This window comes from Mercurialis annua, linkage group LG5, assembly GCF_937616625.2.
Source record: "Mercurialis annua linkage group LG5, ddMerAnnu1.2, whole genome shotgun sequence".
Taxonomy (NCBI): Eukaryota; Viridiplantae; Streptophyta; class Magnoliopsida; order Malpighiales; family Euphorbiaceae; genus Mercurialis; species Mercurialis annua.
In genome coordinates, this window is record NC_065574.1 from 53,902,070 (window position 1) to 53,922,047 (window position 19,978).

At 29.9% G+C, this 19,978-nt stretch overlaps 1 protein-coding gene across 1 annotated transcript; it reads left to right on the forward strand.

Moving 5' to 3' along the window:
- Nucleotides 1-13,595: 13,595 nt before the first annotated feature.
- LOC126682339 (uncharacterized) lies at nucleotides 13,596-19,628 on the forward strand. The gene is made up of 10 exons (XM_050377986.2): nucleotides 13,596-13,845; nucleotides 13,928-14,073; nucleotides 14,433-14,570; nucleotides 15,358-15,468; nucleotides 15,773-16,054; nucleotides 16,339-16,538; nucleotides 16,969-17,269; nucleotides 17,499-17,609; nucleotides 18,689-18,880; nucleotides 19,185-19,628. Exons 1-10 carry the CDS (start codon nucleotides 13,677-13,679, stop codon nucleotides 19,536-19,538), a joined length of 2,004 nt encoding a protein of 667 aa, XP_050233943.1. The 5' UTR covers nucleotides 13,596-13,676; the 3' UTR covers nucleotides 19,539-19,628.
- The last annotated feature ends 350 nt before the right edge of the window (nucleotides 19,629-19,978 follow it).

Genomic DNA, 19,978 nt, shown 5'->3' on the forward strand with positions numbered 1-19,978 from the left:
ATGTCCTATCAAGTAACAAATGCTATTAAAAGAAAAGGGAAAGTTTGGCAAGTTCCTAAAATTATTACAACTCATAACCATGAATTACATCCTAATATGTCTTGTTTAATGGTTGGACATACAAATTTAACTGTTACAACTTGTAAAATTCAGACCATGTAAGAGTGTTTGAATACTTCAAGTTCAAATTGGTGGACCATATAACATTGGATGTTTACCTAAGGACTGCATAAATTTTATTGAGAAAAGAAGAAGATTAAAATTGGGTGTATGAAATGTTGAAGCCATTAAAAATTATTCATGAAAATGCAACAAAATGATTCTAATTTTTTTCACTTAATGGACGTCAACGATGGCTAATGTTTTATGGGTTCATCCTCATAGAATAGTTGTTAATGAAGAATTTCATGATGTGGTAAATTTCGATACAACTTATCTTGTCAATAAGTATAAAATGTCTTTTGCTACACTTATTGGTGTAAATCAATTTTATCGATCAATTTTATTGGGGTGTGCTTTACTTACACATTAGGATATAAGCTTATTTAGGTGCCTTTTTATGAACTGATTAGAAGCAACGGGTAATGTGCACCTTTTTGGTATTTTAACTGGTCAATGTGAAAGTATCAAAACTACTATAAGAGAAGTTATGTCAAATACAATTCATCGATATTGTATATGGCATATTATACAGAAGTTACCATAAGAATTCAATAACTTGCCCAACTTTCATAATGCAGCTACTGAATTTAAAGACATGATTTATCACAGTTTGACTATTGACTCGTTTGAGATGAATTTGTAGCAAAACATCAATTAGAAAATTATGAATGAATGGTTGATTTGTATAGGTAAAGAGAAAGTTGGATATCTGTCTATTTGAATCATCATTTTTGGGCTGGTATGGCTTATACTCAAAGAAGTGAGTGGATGCATGCATTGTTTTTATGGTTATTAATTTAATAAGTACTCTAAAACAATTTATTGAGCGGTATGAGATTGCGATTAGTGATAAAATTTAAAAAAAAATACTGCTGATTTTGATTCAAAAGACAAAACGTTTAGTTGCATATCAGATTCGAACGGAAAAATTAGTTTTAATTAGTGTATACAAATGAAATGTTTATAGAATTTCAAGCTGAAATTAAGCATTTATGGTATTGTCATGTGATTCCACTGAATGAAGATCAAGTAGAGGATGATCAAAGTGAGTTTGGTATTGAAAACACAAGATTTTAAAGCGACCCATAGTTAACAATTTATATCATAAAGAATTTTTGTTATAGCGTTGAATTCAGAGAAAATGGAGGGTACCTAAATTGCAATTCTAAGAAATTTGAGTTTAGGGGAATACTTTGTTGCCATATTTTTAAAGTTATGGCTGTGAAATACAAAAGTTTTATAAATGATAGATATATTATGAGAAAATGGAGGAAGGATGTTTATAAACCACATTGTAAAATTGTTTCTGCTAGTGGTTATGTCTTTCTGTGGAAACCTCCACGAACAATCGTCGTTTTTTGATGGTTTTTCCGCTTCCACATATGACTGGCAAATATAGAAAGCATCAAGAAGTGGAGCATCTATTTCAAGATTGTACTGACTTAACATTGAATGAGAGTTTGAAAATGGAGTTAATAAAAGGCCATTTAGAAATATTGAAGAATGATTTATTGAATATGAACAACGGACCAGATAACATTCGAGTTGATATTAATGGAAATAATACAGAAAATGGAGCAGAGAATTGTGATTTTGGTGGACCTCCTCTTAGATCCTAATGTCACTCGCAGTCGTGAAAATCAAGAACTGATCGATTTATATCAGAGCGGGAGCTGAGTACTTCTAATCGGAATAATAGCGTGCTGCAAATGGTTCTCAACAAGTTAGACGTTGTAGAAATAATGCTAGAACGTGCAATACAAATGAAGTAATTTTATGTTAATATAAAGTTTACAATTAGCTTTCTATTTAATAAAATTTAGTTTGCCGTATTTTAAATTTTGTGTAGCTTAATGGAGAAGAGTAACAACGAGCGGATTTGAACCACCCGTTTATTGGTTTAGTTGTTTTAACTTTAAAATCAAAGTTTGTTGCCGATATTATTTTGTATGTCTTTGGTCTATTTAAATTGTTCGACTAAGTTGTGCGTTGAATTATAAACCATGACCTGAAGATGCATTTCATTTATTAAATAAACAGACAAGTTACACAAGCCACATACAACTTGCTTCGAGTTGCAAAAAAAATTACAATTATTACCTAGTAACTTTATGTGCTAAATAAACATCATGCAAGGAAAAAACATTATGTTCTTAATGCTGGAACTATTGGTTTTAAAAAGGGTTAATTCCATATAAAATCACCACCTTTACATGTTTTTTTATTTTAATCACGTCCTTTAAAAAGTGCCATACAAAATCACCACCTTTCATTTTTTTTTTTGCAAATCTATCACGAATGTGAAAATTCAGCGTATTTTTATTTGCTCGACAACCGAAATCAAAAAAAAAAGTAAGAGGAATGTATTTTATGTGTTAATAGGGCATTAGTTAGATTAATACATTTATTTGGAAGGAAAAAGACATCAAATTTTACTCATTGATGATAGATTTGCAAAAAAATGAAAGGTGGTTATTTTATTTGACATTTTTAAAGAACGTGATTAAAATGAAAAAATGTGTAAATGTGGTGATTATATATGGAATTAACCCTTTTGAAAATAACAAATCTTGATCTAGTAAATTGTATTCTCGTTGTATTGGTTATGTTAGTTGGATAGCTAATGCTTCAACTGATTAATCTTAGAGAGCAAACAATTTGGTGTATATTCTCGGTTGTTGATGACTATGTATCCTTCTTTATTATCTCAATGCAATGATTTTAAATCATAAAAATGTATTCTGACCCAAAAAAAAAACTAAACTATATGTTTATTTTTTTCATATAACTCTGCCCAACAAGATGCATCTCTTTATAATATTAATAGCTTATAAACATAGAGGGTGCAAATTCCACTTAAATATCTGCTTTTAATTTAGATCTGAAACTTGTTAATGGCCATCCTCACTTATCCATTACATTTATTTGGATGAGAAATTAGTTTATTGACCTTCAAAAGAGCAATCCAACATATATTAATTGAAAAAAAATCAAAATTTAGAGAATTTGTGAAATATGCTTAAGATCCTTTAAAGTTCATATGTCTACATTCAGACAAAAATGTAATTGGGAATGCAGACAACCATCTTTTGATTTGTTTATGCTTCGGGTTGTTATTCTTTATATTTGTCGATGTTCTTTGTTCTGATGCTAGAGTTTCATATCCACCAGATTTCACAAGAAACATATCGCCTATAAGAAGGAATAATGATAACATCAGTTCTCCAAGTTCAACTGGAAATTTAAACTAAACATATTATTGTTAACAATGCTAACCAACATGCAATTTACATAACAAACAAACAGCCACGTGATTCTGGTGCAACCTTAGGATACATACGATGCAAACAGTTATTTGTAACATATAAATTAAAATGCTTAACTATAATTGTCTATAAGTATGGAAACATACCAGAACAGGTGCATTCTAAGATATTCCAATTTAATCAATAGAACTACTAGCAGAATTAATAACATAATTGATCAACTGAATTAAAAATCAATTGTGAAGTAATTTTCATGGAGATTATGAAGTACAGAGAAGTATGCATACAACTGAGCAATTAATGTATTTTTACTTTAATAGGACAATATGCAAGTGTGATCTTGGTTTGTGTTAAGAAGAAACAAAACAACTTATCTTCGGAAAGAGACATTAACAAGTAGGTCATTCTCTGCGTTTTTAAGTAGACAAATCTTAAGAATGGTAAACCATTTTAAAGACATTCTTTTGCTTATTGCAAGTTCAAGCAAACGAAAACGCGGTACTGAAGAAGTTGCTAAACCAGCCTAATTCCAACTACGTAACCTTTAAACTAGTTTGCTACAAACCCTACTAAGTATTATTATTGGTTCAATAGCAATAGCTTTAAATAAAAAAGCATGCAAACAAATCTAAAGAATTTAAAATTAAAAACTAATCAAATACTTCCTACAAAAAACAAAGAAAACACGTCCACCGATCCAAGTATATCACCTTGTAATCACTTTGTATCTATATCTGTCAGAGAGAAACATTAAGAGATAAATAAATGCACACCCAAAGTTAACAAGATACACTAGTACAGTAGTGGCAATAACCACCTACCTTAAGATAATCGGTTAAGCGAGAGTACTATCTACGTTTTCAGACTTGAAAAAATAAAACCAAACTGGCAGACATTAGTTCCATGCCCCTTAAATACGTTTTAAATAGAAGATATCAGTTAGTTTTATTATATATATGAAGGCAAACATATGCATGATATACTTCACAACTAAAAAAAGAAAATCATATTCACAATATAGCATACAATTTGAAAGTGATACTTATAGTCTAAAATTTAATGTAAAAAAATCAAAGAACATTAAAAAAAAAAGTCCTCCTGGTGGTAACTTCAGTGTCGATTAAAAACTAAATAAATCTAAATAAATACTGATTGGAAGCAGGGGTACTACTATGTGAAACAACAATTATAGGAACATTTTGGCCATTTCTCTCTTTTTATTTTCTTGGTCGTTAAGAACAATTTCAAATAATCCATAAGTTCGCAGTAAAAAAAAACTCCTTAAGAATCCAATTTTTCATAATTTCATCTCCAATGGATTAGTTAATCTTAGCATCATATCTCTAGTTTCAATTTTCAATTCAGAAATTTACTCTTTTGTGTCCTTGTACATTATTTCTAAACATGGCAATGGTGGTAAAATAAGCGAATCTCCGCTTCTTCTTCTCTTAAGTTAGTATATATCATTCTTATGTCATACAAAAAAATCACCTCTCAAAATAAAATTAAATAATGATTTACTAATAAATAACTGTATAATAATGTGATATATATAGTATAAATTTAGATATGAAATTGAATTTAAGTAGAAATGAATCACTAACATGATAGGTATGATATAGATAGTGTCATTTGTTTGATGATAATCATTTGAAATTATTTTATGTAAACAAAAAAGTTAAAAAAATTGGAATAATTTTTTTTAAAAGTCCTACTTTATATGTGTATAGCTGTAGAATATACTCACTGAATTAGCTAAATAAATACTAATTGGAAGAAGAGGTACTACTATCTTAAACAACAATTATGAGAGTGTTTTCGTCATTTCTCTAATTTTTTCCCTAGTATTTTCCATGTCGTTAAAAACACTGAAATAATTCATAAGTTCGCAATAAAACAAATCCTTCAAGATCCAATTTTTCATAAATATAGGTTAGTTAATCGTAGCATCATCTCCTTAGTCTCAATTTTCAATTCTGAAAGTTGCTCCTCTACGTCCTTATACATTATTTCTAAACATGGTATTGGTGGTGGAATAAGTCAACCTCTGGTTCTTCTTCTTTTAAGTATAGTAGAGGTCATTTTATTTCCTGCAAAAAAATCACCTCACAAAATTAAATTAAATAATGATTTACTAACAAATAATTGTATAATAATGTGATATATAGAGTAAAAATTTAGATATAAAATTGACTTTGAATAGAAATAAATCACCAACATGATAGGTCATTTGTTTCGTACCATTTTAAATTATTTTACTTAAACAAAAAAGATATAAAAATTAGAATAAAATTTTATGAAATCATACTATTATATGCGTGTAGCTGTAGAATATGCTCATTGAATTAGTTAAATAAATACTAATTGGAAGTATATGTAATAATATCTGAAACAACAATGATAGGAGCATTTTCGTCATTTTTCTAAATTTTTTCCTTTTATTTTCTATATCGTTAAGAACATCTTCAAATAATTCATAAGTCGCAATAAAGAAAACTCCTTCGGGATCAAATTTTTCATAATTTCGTCTCCAAATAGGTTAGTCAATCTTAGCATCATCTCTCTAGTCTAAATTTTCAATTTAGAAAATTGCTCTTTTGTGTCCTTGTACATTGTCTTTAAACATGGTAGTGGTGGTGGAATAAGCTAAACTCCGCTTCTTCTTCTCTTAGGTATAGTATATGCCATTCTTATGTCTTACAAAAAAATCACCTCACAAAATTAAATTAAATAATTGTATAATAATGTGATATATATAGTATAAATTTAGATATGAAAATTAAATTTGAGTAGAAATGAATCACTAACATGATAGATATGATCAAGGTAGAGTCATTTATTTGGTGATAATCATTGGAATTAAATTTTTCGAAGTCCTATTATTATATGCGTGTAGCTGTAGAATATACTCACTAGATTAACTAAATAAAAACTAATTGGAAGCGGAAGTACTACTATCCTAAAGAACAATTGTGGGAGGGCTTTGGCCATTTCTCTAATTTTTTCGCAATAAAAAATTCTTTTAAGATTCAATTTTTCACAATTTCATCTCTAAATAGGTTAGTCAATCTTAGCGTCATTCTCTAGTCACAATTTTCAATTCAACAAGTTGCTCTTTTATGCCCTTATACATTGTTTCTGAGCATGATAGTGGTGGTAGAATAAGCCAGTTTCCGCTTCTCCTTTTTTATTGACAGTATATACAATTCTTATGTGCTGCAAAAAAAATTACCTTAAAATAAATTAAATAATAACTTACTAATAAATAACTGTATAATAATATGATGTATATTAAAAATTTAGATGTAAATTGAATTTGAGTAGAAATGAATCAGTAATTTGTTTCCCAATAATCATTTCAAATTATTTTATGTAAATATAAATAATATAAAAATCAGAATAAAATTTTCTTAAATCCTACTATTATATGTGTGTAGTTATAGTATATACACACTGGATTAACTAAAGGTTTAATTGCGTAAAAAATCATAAACTTTAGCGTGTTTTGCAAATTTAACATAAACTTTCAATTTTGGCAAATTAATACACAAACTTTTGATTTTTGGAATTTTAGCACCGATCAATTTTTCGTGAAAAAAATGCTGATGTGTACACCGGAATAACCACTATTCCGGCGTCCACATCAGCATTTTTCTCTATTTTTTTGAAGAAAAATTGATCGGTGCTAAAATTGCACAAAATCAAAAGTTTGTGTATTAATTTGCCAAAATTGAAAGTTTATGTTAAATTTGCAAAACACGCTAAAGTTTATGATTTTTTACGCCATTAAGCCTTAACTAAAATAAATACTAAATGAAAACATATGTACTACTAACTGCAACAATAATTATTGGAGTATTTTGACCATTTCTTTAATTTTTTTCTTTTTATTTTCTATGTCGTTAAGAACATCTTCAAATAATTCATAAGTTCGCAATAAAAAAAACGCCTTCAGAATCCATTTTTTTCACAATTTCGTCTCCAAATATGTTAGTCAATTTTAGTATCATTTCTCTACTCACAATTTTCAATTTAAAAAGTTGCTCCTTTGTGTCCTTGTATATTATTTCTAAACATGGTAGTGGTGGTGGAACAAGTCAATCTCCGTTTTCTCTCTCTTAGGTATAGTATATGTCATTCATAAAATTAAATTAAATAAGAATTTATTAATAAATAACCGTAAAATAATGTGATATATATAGTACAAATTTAGATATGAAAATTGATTTTGAGTAGAAATAAATCACTAACATGATAGGTATGATATAGATAGAGTCAATCATTTATTTGTTAATAATCATTTCAAATTATTTTATGTAAATAAAAAAGGTATAAAAATTGGAATAAAATCATTCGAAGTCCTATTATTATATGCGTGTAGCTGTAAAATATACTCACTAGATTAGATAAATAAATAATAATTGGAAACGGAGGTTCTACTTTCCAAAAGAACAATTTTTAGGAGCGTTTTGACCACTTTTCTAAAAAAAAATCCCTTTTATTTTCTATATTGTTAAGAACATTCAAATAATTCATAAGTTCGCAATAAAAAAAATTATTTAAGATTCAATTTTTCACAATTTCATCTCCAATTAGGTTAGTCAATCTTAGCATCATCTTCCTAGTCTCAATTTTCAATTCAGAAAGTTGCTCCTTTGTGTCCTTATACATTTTTTCTAAACATGATAGTGGTGGTGGAATAATCCAATCTCCGCTTCTTCTTCTTTTAGGTATCGTATATGCCATTCTTATGTCCTTTAAAAAAATCACCTCACAAAATTAAATTAAATAAGATTTATTAATAAATAACCGTATAATAATGTGATATATAATAAAAAATTAGATATGACATTAAATTTGAGTAGAAATGAATCACTAACATGATAGGTATGATCTAGATAAAGTTATTTGTTTGATGATACTCATTTTAAATTATTTTATGTAAACAAAAAAGGTATAAAAATTAGAATAAAATTTTATGAAGTCCTACTATTATATGCATGTAGCTGTAGAATATACTAATTAGATTAGCTAAATAAATATAAATTGAAAGTATGGGTACTACTATTTGAAACAAACAATTATAGGAGCGTTTCACCCATTTTTTTAATTGTTCGCTTTTATTTTCTATGCCGTTAAGAACATCTTCAAATAATTTATAAGTTTGCAATGAGAAGAACTCCTTCGGGATCTAATTATTCACAATTTCATCTCCAAATAGATTAGTCAATCTAGTTTCAATTTTCAATTCAAAAAGTTACTCTTTTGTGTCCTTATACATTGTTTCTAAACATGGTAATGGTGGTGAAATAAGCTAATCTGCGCTTAATTCTTCTTCTCTTAGGTATCATATATGCCATTCTTATGTCTTGTAAAAAAAATCACCTCACAAAATTAAATTAAATAATAATTTATTAATAAATAACCGTATAATAATGTGATATATAGAGTACAAATTTAGATATGAAAATTGAATTTGAATAGAAATAAATCACTAACACGATAAATATGATCTAGATAGAGTTATTTGTTTGGTGATAATCATTTCAAATTATTTTATATGAACGAAAAAGATATAAAAATTGGAAAAAAAAAATCGAAGTCCTACTATTATAAGAGTGTAACTGTAGAATATACTCACTGGATAAGTTAAATAAATACTAATTGGAAATGGAGGTGCTACTATCCGAAAGAACAATTGTAGGAGCGTTTTGACTATTTCTCTAATTTGTTTTCCATTTATTTTTTATGTTGTTGAGAACATTCAAATAATTCATAAGTTCACAATAAAAAAAATCTTTAAGATTAAATTTTTCACAATTTTATCTCCAAATAGGTTAGTAATCTTAGTATCATTCCTTTAGTTTCAATTTTAAATTCAGAAAGTTGCTCTTTTGTGTCCTTATACATTGTTTCTAAATATGATAGCGGTGGTAGAATAAGCCAATCTTCGCTTCTTCTTTTAGGTATGGTATATGCCATTCTTATGCCCTGCAAAAAAAATCACCTCACAGAATTAAATTGAATAATGATTTATTAATAAATAACGTATAATAATGTGATATATAGTAAAAATTTAGATATGACATTGAATTTGAGTAAAAATGAATCACTAACATGATATGTATGATTAAGATAGAGTCATTTGTTTAGTGATAATCATTTCAAATTATTTTATGTAAACTAAAAGGTATAAAAATAAGAATAAAATTTTATGAAGTCCTACTATTATATGCATGTAGCTGTAGAATATACTCACTGGATTAGCTAAATAAATACTAATTTGAAGCATGGGTACTACTATCTGAAACAAAAATTATAGGAGTTTTTTTGCCATTTCTCTAATGTTTCTCTTTTATTTTCTATATCGTTAAGAACATTTTCCAATAATTCATAAGTTCGCAATAAAGAAAAATTCTTCAGGATCTAATTATTCACAATTTCGTCTCCAAATATGTTAGTCAATCTTAACATTGTCTATCTAGTTCAATTTCCAATTCAGAAAGTTACTCCTTTATGTCATAGTACATTGTTTCTAAACATGATAATGGGGGTGGAATAAGCCAATCTCTGCTTAATTCTTCTTCTCTTAATTATAGTATATGCCATTTTTATGTCTTGCAAAAAAAAATCACCTCACAAAAAAAATTATATAATGATATATTGATAAATAATCGTATAATAATGTGATATATATAGTAAACTTTTAGATATAGAATTGAATTTGAGTAGAAATGAATCACTAACATGATATGTATGATCTAGACAGAGTCATTTGTTTTATAATAATCATTTCAAAATATTTTAGTGTTCATTACAAATTAAATCACGATCTTTATCCTAATTTGCAATTATAACACGGAATTTAAAACTTGGCAATGTCAGTAACCAACTTTCATTTTTTGGCAAATTGGTACACCGGTCTAAAAAAATACTGACGTGGACATTGTAATTTACGGCCACGTGTTGTTTTATGATTGGTAGGTGTATCAATTTGTCAAAAAATGACTGTCGTTGTCAGGTTTTAAAGTTCGTTTGTAATTGTAAATTAGGTTAAAGTTCGTGATATAATTTGCAACCCAATAATTTATGTAAACGAAAAAGGTATAAAAATTGGAATAAATTTTTTTAAAGCCCACTATTATATGCCGTGTAGTTGTAGAATATATTCAATAAATTAGCTGAATAAATATTAAATAGAAGCAAAGGTATTACTATTTAAAACAACAATATAGAAGCGTTTTGGTCATTTCTCTAATTTTTTTTATTTTTATTTTTTATGTCGTTAAGAACATTGTCAAATATTTCTTAAGAATTTTCAAAGGTACTATATCTTTTGATGCTATCAATGATTTTTTTTTAATTTGTTTTGGAAATTAATTTATAAATATTTTGTAGTATATTAAAAGGTAAAAAGAAATATTTATAATATATTATTCCATATAAAGAGATAATACGTACGAGATTATAATATTTAGGTACTGCTAAATAGAGAAATTCTTAGGTAGATTCAGTCTATCACGTCATCCGTAGACTAAGTCCATTATATAGTGACACGTCATTAAAACGATGACAATTTTATAAATTCGTTTATTACTTATTTACACATTTGGATAGTAATATTATATGATTGTTATTATTTTAATGACGTATAATTATGTGATAAGTTTAGTATACGGATGATGTACTAGACTAAGTCTATCTAAAAAAGTTCTCATGCTAAATAATAGGTGTACACCTACAATTACGTGACATCATTGTGTGTGTAAGTGAGCATATTTGGAAGTGGTGAGAATATTCCTTCCCATTTTGATCAATTTCTTTCTTTCCAGTTAAATATTTCAATTAGCACCATTATATTTTCCTTTATTTGCTGAATAAATATTTTTTTATTAAAAATCATATTTTATTCAAATTAAATATCAATTTTTTTTGTATCAAAAAAAATATATTAGAGCAATGGCAGAACCAAAAATTCATATAGCAAATACATTTTGATCGAACAATACATTATTCGGCTAGTTTTAGACTAACAATATTGTTGATTGACTTTTTAAAATAAAAAAGACTAAACAATATATGTTTATACTAGACAAAATTTTATTTGATTTTTTTATTTTTTTAGAATAAACAATATTGTTGTTTGACTCACGTTTCTAAAAAAATTATTCGATTTTATTATTATTTATAGTAATTATTCGATACTCATCGATCTCTAATTTATTGAAATTAAAATGGGACGACTGTTTCCACCTCGCCTACTATTATTCGGCTTTTGTGTTAGAGCTTTCCAATGCAATGCTTAAATATGCCACTGTTATAATTCAGAAAAAATTAAGCTTTAAAAAAAACTTTTTTACAGGAACTTTGTTTAAATCAAAAAATTAGATTCTTGAAATCAACTCGACTCATATCAAGTCGAGCTCGAATTAATTATCAAGTCGAATTCGACCTTCAAAATACTTGACTCGATGAGCTCGCGAGCCTAATCGAAGTTTAATTAATTTATGTTTTGACCTTTTATATTTATATATATTTACAATAATACTTTTATTTTATATTAAAATTTATATTTAAATATTTATATTGATAATCGAGTCGAGCCGGTCTCAGTTGTCAATTATTTTATCGAGTTCGGGCTCGAACTTTTAAAATAAAACTCAATCGAGTTCGAGTCGTTCAAGTTTTCGATTTTAGAGTTGAGTCGAATTTGAGCTTAGCAGTGTGTTGATACAACTCGGCTCAGTTACACCTCTGGGTAGTAGTAAAAAACATTAGGAAAAAAAGTTAGAAAAAGGATAAGACTTTTACATAATATAATGGATTTAAGTGGCAATATGCCCCCTGAACTTGCAAGCAATGGGCAATTAACACATATATTAACTTTGTGGGCAAATCAGTACACGAACTTGATAATTATGGGCAATTTGTCCCATTTTGGCAATTTGCCCCCTCAATTTGTAAGTTAATTGTCTCTTAAATTGACAATTTGCTCCCTTAACTTGTAAGTTAATTTGCCAAAATGGGCTAATTGCCCATAATCAACAAGTTCGTGTACTGATTTGCCAACAAAGTTAATTTGTGTGTTAATTGCCCATTGCTTACAAGTTGAAGGGGCAAATTGCTACTTAAGTCTAATATAATGGGTAGTAACTATTTTAACATCAAATTCTGCAAACGATGTCGTGTAGTGGAGATTCTTTTTCAGTGGAAAAGGTGATATCAACATCAGTGTCATCAATATATAGTTTGCGTCATAAGCGTGTGAAAGCTACTTTGTTAGAGACATATTCAATAGAAAAAAATGCAAACATTATCCTAATATATTACCTGAGTTCATATTGACACCTCACATATTTTTGATATAAAAAATAACTCTAACGTCTTAAAAAAGTATCAGAAAATGACTTTTCCGTTAACATTTCCATTTGATGTCGTACACATTTCTGTTTAACGCGTCCATTTTTTTGTGTTTTTTAATACTTTTTCATAATGTTAGGGTCATATTTAAAATTTAAAATACATAAAGTGCCAATAAAAGACACGAGGTATATATGAGTATCATTTTTGCACTTTTTCCGTATACAATATTCATATCCAAACTTTGCTTATTCTCTCACAATTGCGACTTCCTTTAGAAAGATTATGATATTTCTATCAAAATTATATAGCTCTCATCAACTCATATCCATGTTGAAAATTAGAAAAATTCAGAAAAGGAAAAATGTAAGCAGGTCCTATTATTTTGCCTCGAAAATTCAATTTTATTTTTTTAAATTTAATTTATAAACCTATGACTGAGTGGAGCAAAAACGAATCAAATAGTTAATGTGAACTAGATTATTTAAAATTTAATTTAATTAAAATAACTCTTTTTTTATCAAAACTAAAGTACAAATTAAAATTGAACAATTATTCTATTAAAAATAAAATAATAGAATAAAAATAAAAATTTGGCAGCACCAATATTTTGGTGAATTCAAATTATGAAATTTTCGGGCGCTATTTGTATCCTTCGTATTTTCATCGTGTATTAATATTATTTTAATACAAGGACTCATCAAAAAATTTAAATTTAAAATTTCAACAAACGAGAAATATTATCAATTTATTAGCTATTAATCAACCATGACACTTAAATTTAGACCTCTCTGTAACAAAGCCCTTTAAATTTTAAGAAGGGGCCGCAAACCCCCCCTAAATTTTATCTAATACGATTGCACAAAAATTGAGCCATAATTATCAGAGATGATAATGCTACAAGGAGGACCGTCTACGTGTTCTTCTTCTACATCCGCCGCCGGTACTTCGCTTCTCATCACCAATTCAAAGATTCCATCTTCTCATCCATTTGGTACCCGTCTCTACCCATCTCCACTGCCGTCAAAATTACACCTCAACACTCTTCACTGTACCGGTACTCTCGCTTTACTGGGTTCGAATTGCTTAATTTATTTCTCAACTTTCATTTTGAATTGGGTTTTTGTTACTTGGTTCAGCTACTCAAGAGCTTGCTGCTGTTCTTGAAACTGCCAAGAGCGAGTCAGAATTTGTTGAAATTGGGTACTTATCCAGTGTTCATGGACTTCAAGGAGAAATTTATGTTAAACCCAGTACTGATTTTCCTGAACTACGATTTTCCAAGGCAAGTATATGGCTCTTTTTCTAATTATGTATCGTTTCTTCCCGCACGGGTTTCGTTTAGTGAGCCATCTGGGCGCCATGGTAGCGGGTTCAAACCCTGGCTACGCTCTTTTGGAGTGGTTGAGATTGGGCTGTTGGCCATTGTAGCCCGGAATTGTGGGCTTGAGGGCCGTCTACATTCCGGGGTTGATAGCTATCCTGGGCTTCGGCTCGGGGGAGTGAGTCATCGTCAACACAAAAAAAAAAGATGTGGCGGTAAAAGATGGGAAAATAAGACTTGATTTTTTTCATTCTATATATGGGTTTTGGTTAGTATGTAATTCTGTGCATTGTTGTAATTTTGTGTTTTGTGTTTTAAAGCCTGGGAGAAGATGGTTAAGGCAGCAGATTTATGGGAAAGATGTAATTCAAGAAGTTGAGTTGGTTGAGGGAAGAGGACACCATGGACAGAAGAAGAGTTGGATACTTAGTTTTGGGGGAGTTGACACAGTGGATCAGGTGAGTTTAGAAAGGTGATCGTATGCGTTACTTGTTTTATTCATAATTGATTATGTCTGTTGAATGTTTGCATAATGTGTCGAGATGACACTGTGGAAAGTACCATAGAATTTAGATAATTTCGTTTGTTCATCTGGCTAGCTAGCTGGGTATTAGTGATATTAACATACTGTTGTTACTAACACATAGAACATTGATGATAAAATGTTTTCTTCACTTTTCGGATTATAGCGTAGCTCATAATTTAACATTCTATGCATTTTATTGGAACCTTAGAAAGAAACATGCATGTGTTGTGCCAAAAACATTAGGACGCAACAGGTAAAACAAGCCATAATGAGATTGTATGTCATGTGGAAGAAAATTTGCTAAGAGTTGCTTTACGGAGAAACGACATCAGTGATATTCAAATGAGCTGTGATTATTATAAAATATTAGTATGATTGGTAGAGTATCATGTGAAGTGTATGGTTTTTATTTTGGAGGAGAATCTACTTGAGTTTATATTACAAGTTGCTTCTGAGTATGCTTTTGTGGACTTGTATATTGGATCAATCCATGTCAGTCAAACCGTCTTTGGAATATAAGCTTTCCTTAATGTATTGATCCTAGAATTCTTTCTTACTGAACTCAAAGTAATCATTTACCAGAAAAACTAATAATTTCCTTGCAATTGTGAATGTTTGTGATGGAGTGTAAAACTTAGTAGCTTTTTGGCGGCAACTGCTGTGAAAATTATAATCTTTATATGATGCATGCTTATTAATGTGAATTTTGACTGGTTCAGGCAAAGCAGCTTGTTGGGTCTACTCTACTTGTGAGAGAAGATGATAGGCCGGAGTTAGAAGAAGGAGAATTTTACACTCGTGATCTTGTAGGCATGAAAGTGATCCTTAAGGTTTGAACATTTTGACACAATGTCAGAAAGTTATTTTACTTATAGTTTTTACATTAATTATGCAAGCAACTAGCTAAAAATTGCAGCTTTTGAAGACCATTGTCTATCTATGTTTTCCTTCTCCTGCTATTCACCTGCTCTGGTCAATGTTTCATTAGCTAATTTTTGTTTGTTTTCTGTGAGATATGTTCTATTACTAATAATGCATGGCCACTTCTAATTAGTGTTAGCTAATTTTAATTTCTATTATTGATTTCATCTTCTTTTTATTGAATCCTGACTTCAGTTGTACTTCTCCTTCCAGGAAACCGGTGAATGTGTGGGAAGTGTCGTTAAAATTTTCGATAGCGGAGCAGGTGACCTTTTGCAGGTCATGCTCAACCCAACCGGAGATATGCCTGAAGGAGCTGACAAGTTAATGCCTGCAGAAGGTGTATCTGGTCCCCTTGTGTGGGTACCATTTGTCGAAGCTATTGTTCCAGATGTTGATATGGCTAAAAGAGAAATGTGGATCACACCCCCAAAAGGATTACTTGAGTTAAACATTCGCTCTGATGATAGGTCCAAGAAAGAAAGACGCCAGCTTGTGAGGCATACTTCCTTGTACTCTGCTTGACTTACAATCTTTCAAACTAAATTTTTGAGTTTATGCATTTTTGTTAATTTTTAGATAACATCTTGTTCTTCTCTGTCAATGCTTAATCCTCATTGATTGATATCTTTATTTGTTTGATGTATATAAATTCTATTGCCTATTGAAACTGTAAATGTTTGTGATGGAGTGTTATCTTTGAAGTAAATGTTTGAAAGCTTGTGAAACACTGGGTGGCTCATGTGGCTAAAATCACTCATCCTTTGATAAATTTGCAGGAATGGAAAGAGAGAAAAAAGTTTCAAAGACGCCTTATAGCAGCTAAAAAGAAACTATGTGATATGGAGCAAAAGCATGTGTTTGATGGATTGAGATACGGAGAGAAGTCCCAAAGGAGCTTGCTGGCAGATGAGATTGTTAGTGTAAATTCTAATTTGCTTCAGCAGGCGCTGCAAAATATAGAGATACCTTCCAAGAGGTGATTTTTACCGTATTCATTTTGTGTGTTTCTTGATATTTCAGTTTGTAGAGAAGTTGGAGATTGACTGAAGTTTTCTGATTTGTTGATCTGAAGCTGTTTTGCAACTTTGTGAACCCAACTATTTTATTGATGTAGAAAAGTAGAAAACTATACCCCTGTTTTTTTTTTTGCTTCCATGCTAGTAAGAAGTACAAATAATGCATTTTTTTTAGAAATTTTAGCTTAAGAGAAAACACATCAACAATGGTCTTGTTGTCTTTCACTTTGTGGTGTTATCTACTGTTAATTCCAATAGTCCGACATTGCATTGATCGGATGAAGCTAAGGTGTTATTAACATAAACCTATAAACATTTTGTAGCTCTTCTTCTAAACATGATGTTAGGGGTCAGATGAATTTACCTATACTTTTCATCTGTTAAATGCAGATGGAAGCTGTCTGAGTTGATCAATGCCACAAGAACTAATCTAATAAAAAATTCTTTGAAGCTATCAAAGAAATCCCTCATTCCTTATGCAAGTAAAGAGGAATCAACCTCAAGTTTAACGTTGCAAGAAAAAGGACGGAGTCTTTTGTCTAAAGGCAAAGTTGGTATCGTCTTAATGATGAATGACATTGAGAAGAAGGGAATAAGCAATAGATCTGACATTGTCGGCTCTGAAAGCAGTGAGGATTCAACGTTTTCCTGGCTTCAGAAAATACTTTCAGGGGATCAGACTTTTTTAAAGGTGCCACTTGTTCTTAAATTTACATTTATAAGCTCTTCTGATTTGTTCTGATACGATGAGGAGGAATTGTGACTAATTTTTTGCTAAGTTAAATATTTAAGACTTTTGATTATAAATGTTGAACTTAAAATAGTAATGATAAAAGTATTCTTGTACCTGGCATTATCTGATTAACCAACCTTCTCGGGAGATTGGAAAACATGGTCTGACAAACATGTATTTACTGCAGATGGAAGACCGAACTCTTGTCCCTTTGGTTTTGGTTTGCCCAACGCAAGAACTCCAGTCTTTGCAAAAGCTGTTTTCAGACTATGAGTATTTTGGGTTTGATACTACCAAGGTTTGTCACTTGGATACCCTTTCCGTTTCACACATTTGGTCACCCGAATACGTTTTGATGCCTTTGGGTGTGATTACAAAGCTAGTAGTAGCCTGGAGCTGGCTTTGCCTGTCCTTGGTTTATAAACCAAAAGGACATGAGATAGTCTTACTATATATTGCATTATCAGTCTGATGATCGCAAAAGTATTGTAGTGAATCACAGCAAGTCTTTCATGTCATAAGAGCATCTCCACTCCATGTTCTATATTTGTGCTATTTTTAGCACAAAAAATAGCACAATTCTAAATATAGCATAAATTATTAAATTTTGCTCCATTGCAAAATGCTAAAATGAAATGCTAAATCTATATTTTTATAATTAATTTTATTTTAAATTCAATAATCATAAAAGTTCAACCAAATATTCAAATATATGAACCCTAAAACCTAAATAGATGATTAACTCTAAATCAATCAATAAAAACGAATTGTGCTTCTTTGTTCTTTTTTTTTTGTAAATCTTGAAAAATCATCTTGGCCAAAGTTTAGCCAAAAAAGAGCAATCACGGTGGAGTCCTTTTTTTATCAATAATGAACAATTTATTCCACAAATTCTTAATGTTAAATCTGTAAATAATTTGAATATATATTAGAATTTGGCATATGCTAAACTTCCTAACAAATTTGGCACAAGTTTTAACATATGCTAAATTTAGCACAAGAAATAGCACAACAATGGATATGTATTTTCTATTTTAAATGCTAAATTATAGCATTGTGAGGTTGTTTAGCACATGAGTGGAGATGCTCTAATAGAATGGACGCATTTAATTTCTGTTTAGAGTTCAACCTGAGAAAATGGCTATGTATCTTCATGGTTCAAAGCCATCAATTCAGTGTGGACTAGTAAATATCCTTAGCGAATTGGATGATGGTCCTTGCAGAATGACAAATTTTTGTCCACCCCACTTGCACTTAAGCAATAAGATATTCTTAACGTAATATAGATTATCCCGTCGAGTATTAGCTAAATATAGGTATTCTCGTCGAGCCTTCTTCTTTTTGCTATCTGTTTCTTAACGGTTTCAACGATTACAGGTGTGGTTTTTGGAAGAAGAAAAGCTTCCCGTAGTTAGTAGTACAAATGAAGAACAAAGCACACACAAGATTTTGATGAAGTCGCCATGGGAAATACTGCAAGCACCAGTTGGATCTGGCAGTATAATAAGCTTGCTTTCAGCACATGACATTCCACAGAATCTCAACGAAATGGGCGTGGAATATTTCGAGGTAAGATATACCTTTATGATTTTGTTTGGTGCATTACCAATGCTGGTCGCATTTTCCATTTTGAATTTCACATGAGCGAGTAAAGAAAGCTCATGGCTGACCATTGTAAAGTCATAAGAGTTCCAGCACAAAAAGCTTTATCATGAAAGAAACATTGAGCTAAACACAAAATATTTGAATATTCTCTGTTGTTTGAGCACATATGTGTGTAATTTTCTCGAATGCTTGCTGTGTGTGCAGTTAAACGCATTTGTATTCTCCATGTTTGATCATCATATTAATCCTTTTAACTTCTTGCTTCCAGGTATGCAGTGCTAATGAAAATTATTTACTTGGAAATGCACCACTTGTTGGGTTTGTTGAGTCATGTAAAGCTGAAATCGGCACGGTAGTCTGCGAAGAAGAAACGAAAGATTCCGAGGAACGTTTTCACATGATAATCTCCACAAATACTATGAAATTGTTGACACAGCAGATGGATAAGCTCCAATCTCATACAATGTTGAAGCCAAGTTCACATGTGAAGTTGATTGACAAAGAGTGGACTGATATTATCCCGTCATCTCCCAATTCATACCAATTTTGCAGTTCAATTTACAGTGTCTTAAATGTCTGCCCTCTTGATAAGATCTGTGTTATGGAAATTACAGATCAGTAACAATGAACAAGTTAAATGTGAGTCTAGTACTTGAAAATGTATGGAATTGTCGACCTAACATGTTTAATTGTATAAATTATTTTATAGATTTTTTTTTTGTTCGGTTCAATTCTATTTTAAAGATTTATTTTGATACAAATATAATATTTTTTTGAAATTTTAAAAGTAAATTTGATATCATTATATGTATTTACAGATAATTATAGGGAAAATCATAAAAATCGTCTAAAACCTGCCAAATTTTTTTTTTAAAAAAAAATACCCTCAGCACTTGATTATTTTTTTTACTTAAAAATAAACTTTTAGACTATAGAGTATTTTTAGAAATAAGTATCTTTTTGGATAGTTTCACAGTTATCCTAATTTTTATATAAAAAAATTCTTGTTTTTTTCATAAAGGCTTGGTAGTATTATCTAAAGGCCCATGTTTGTGGGCCGAA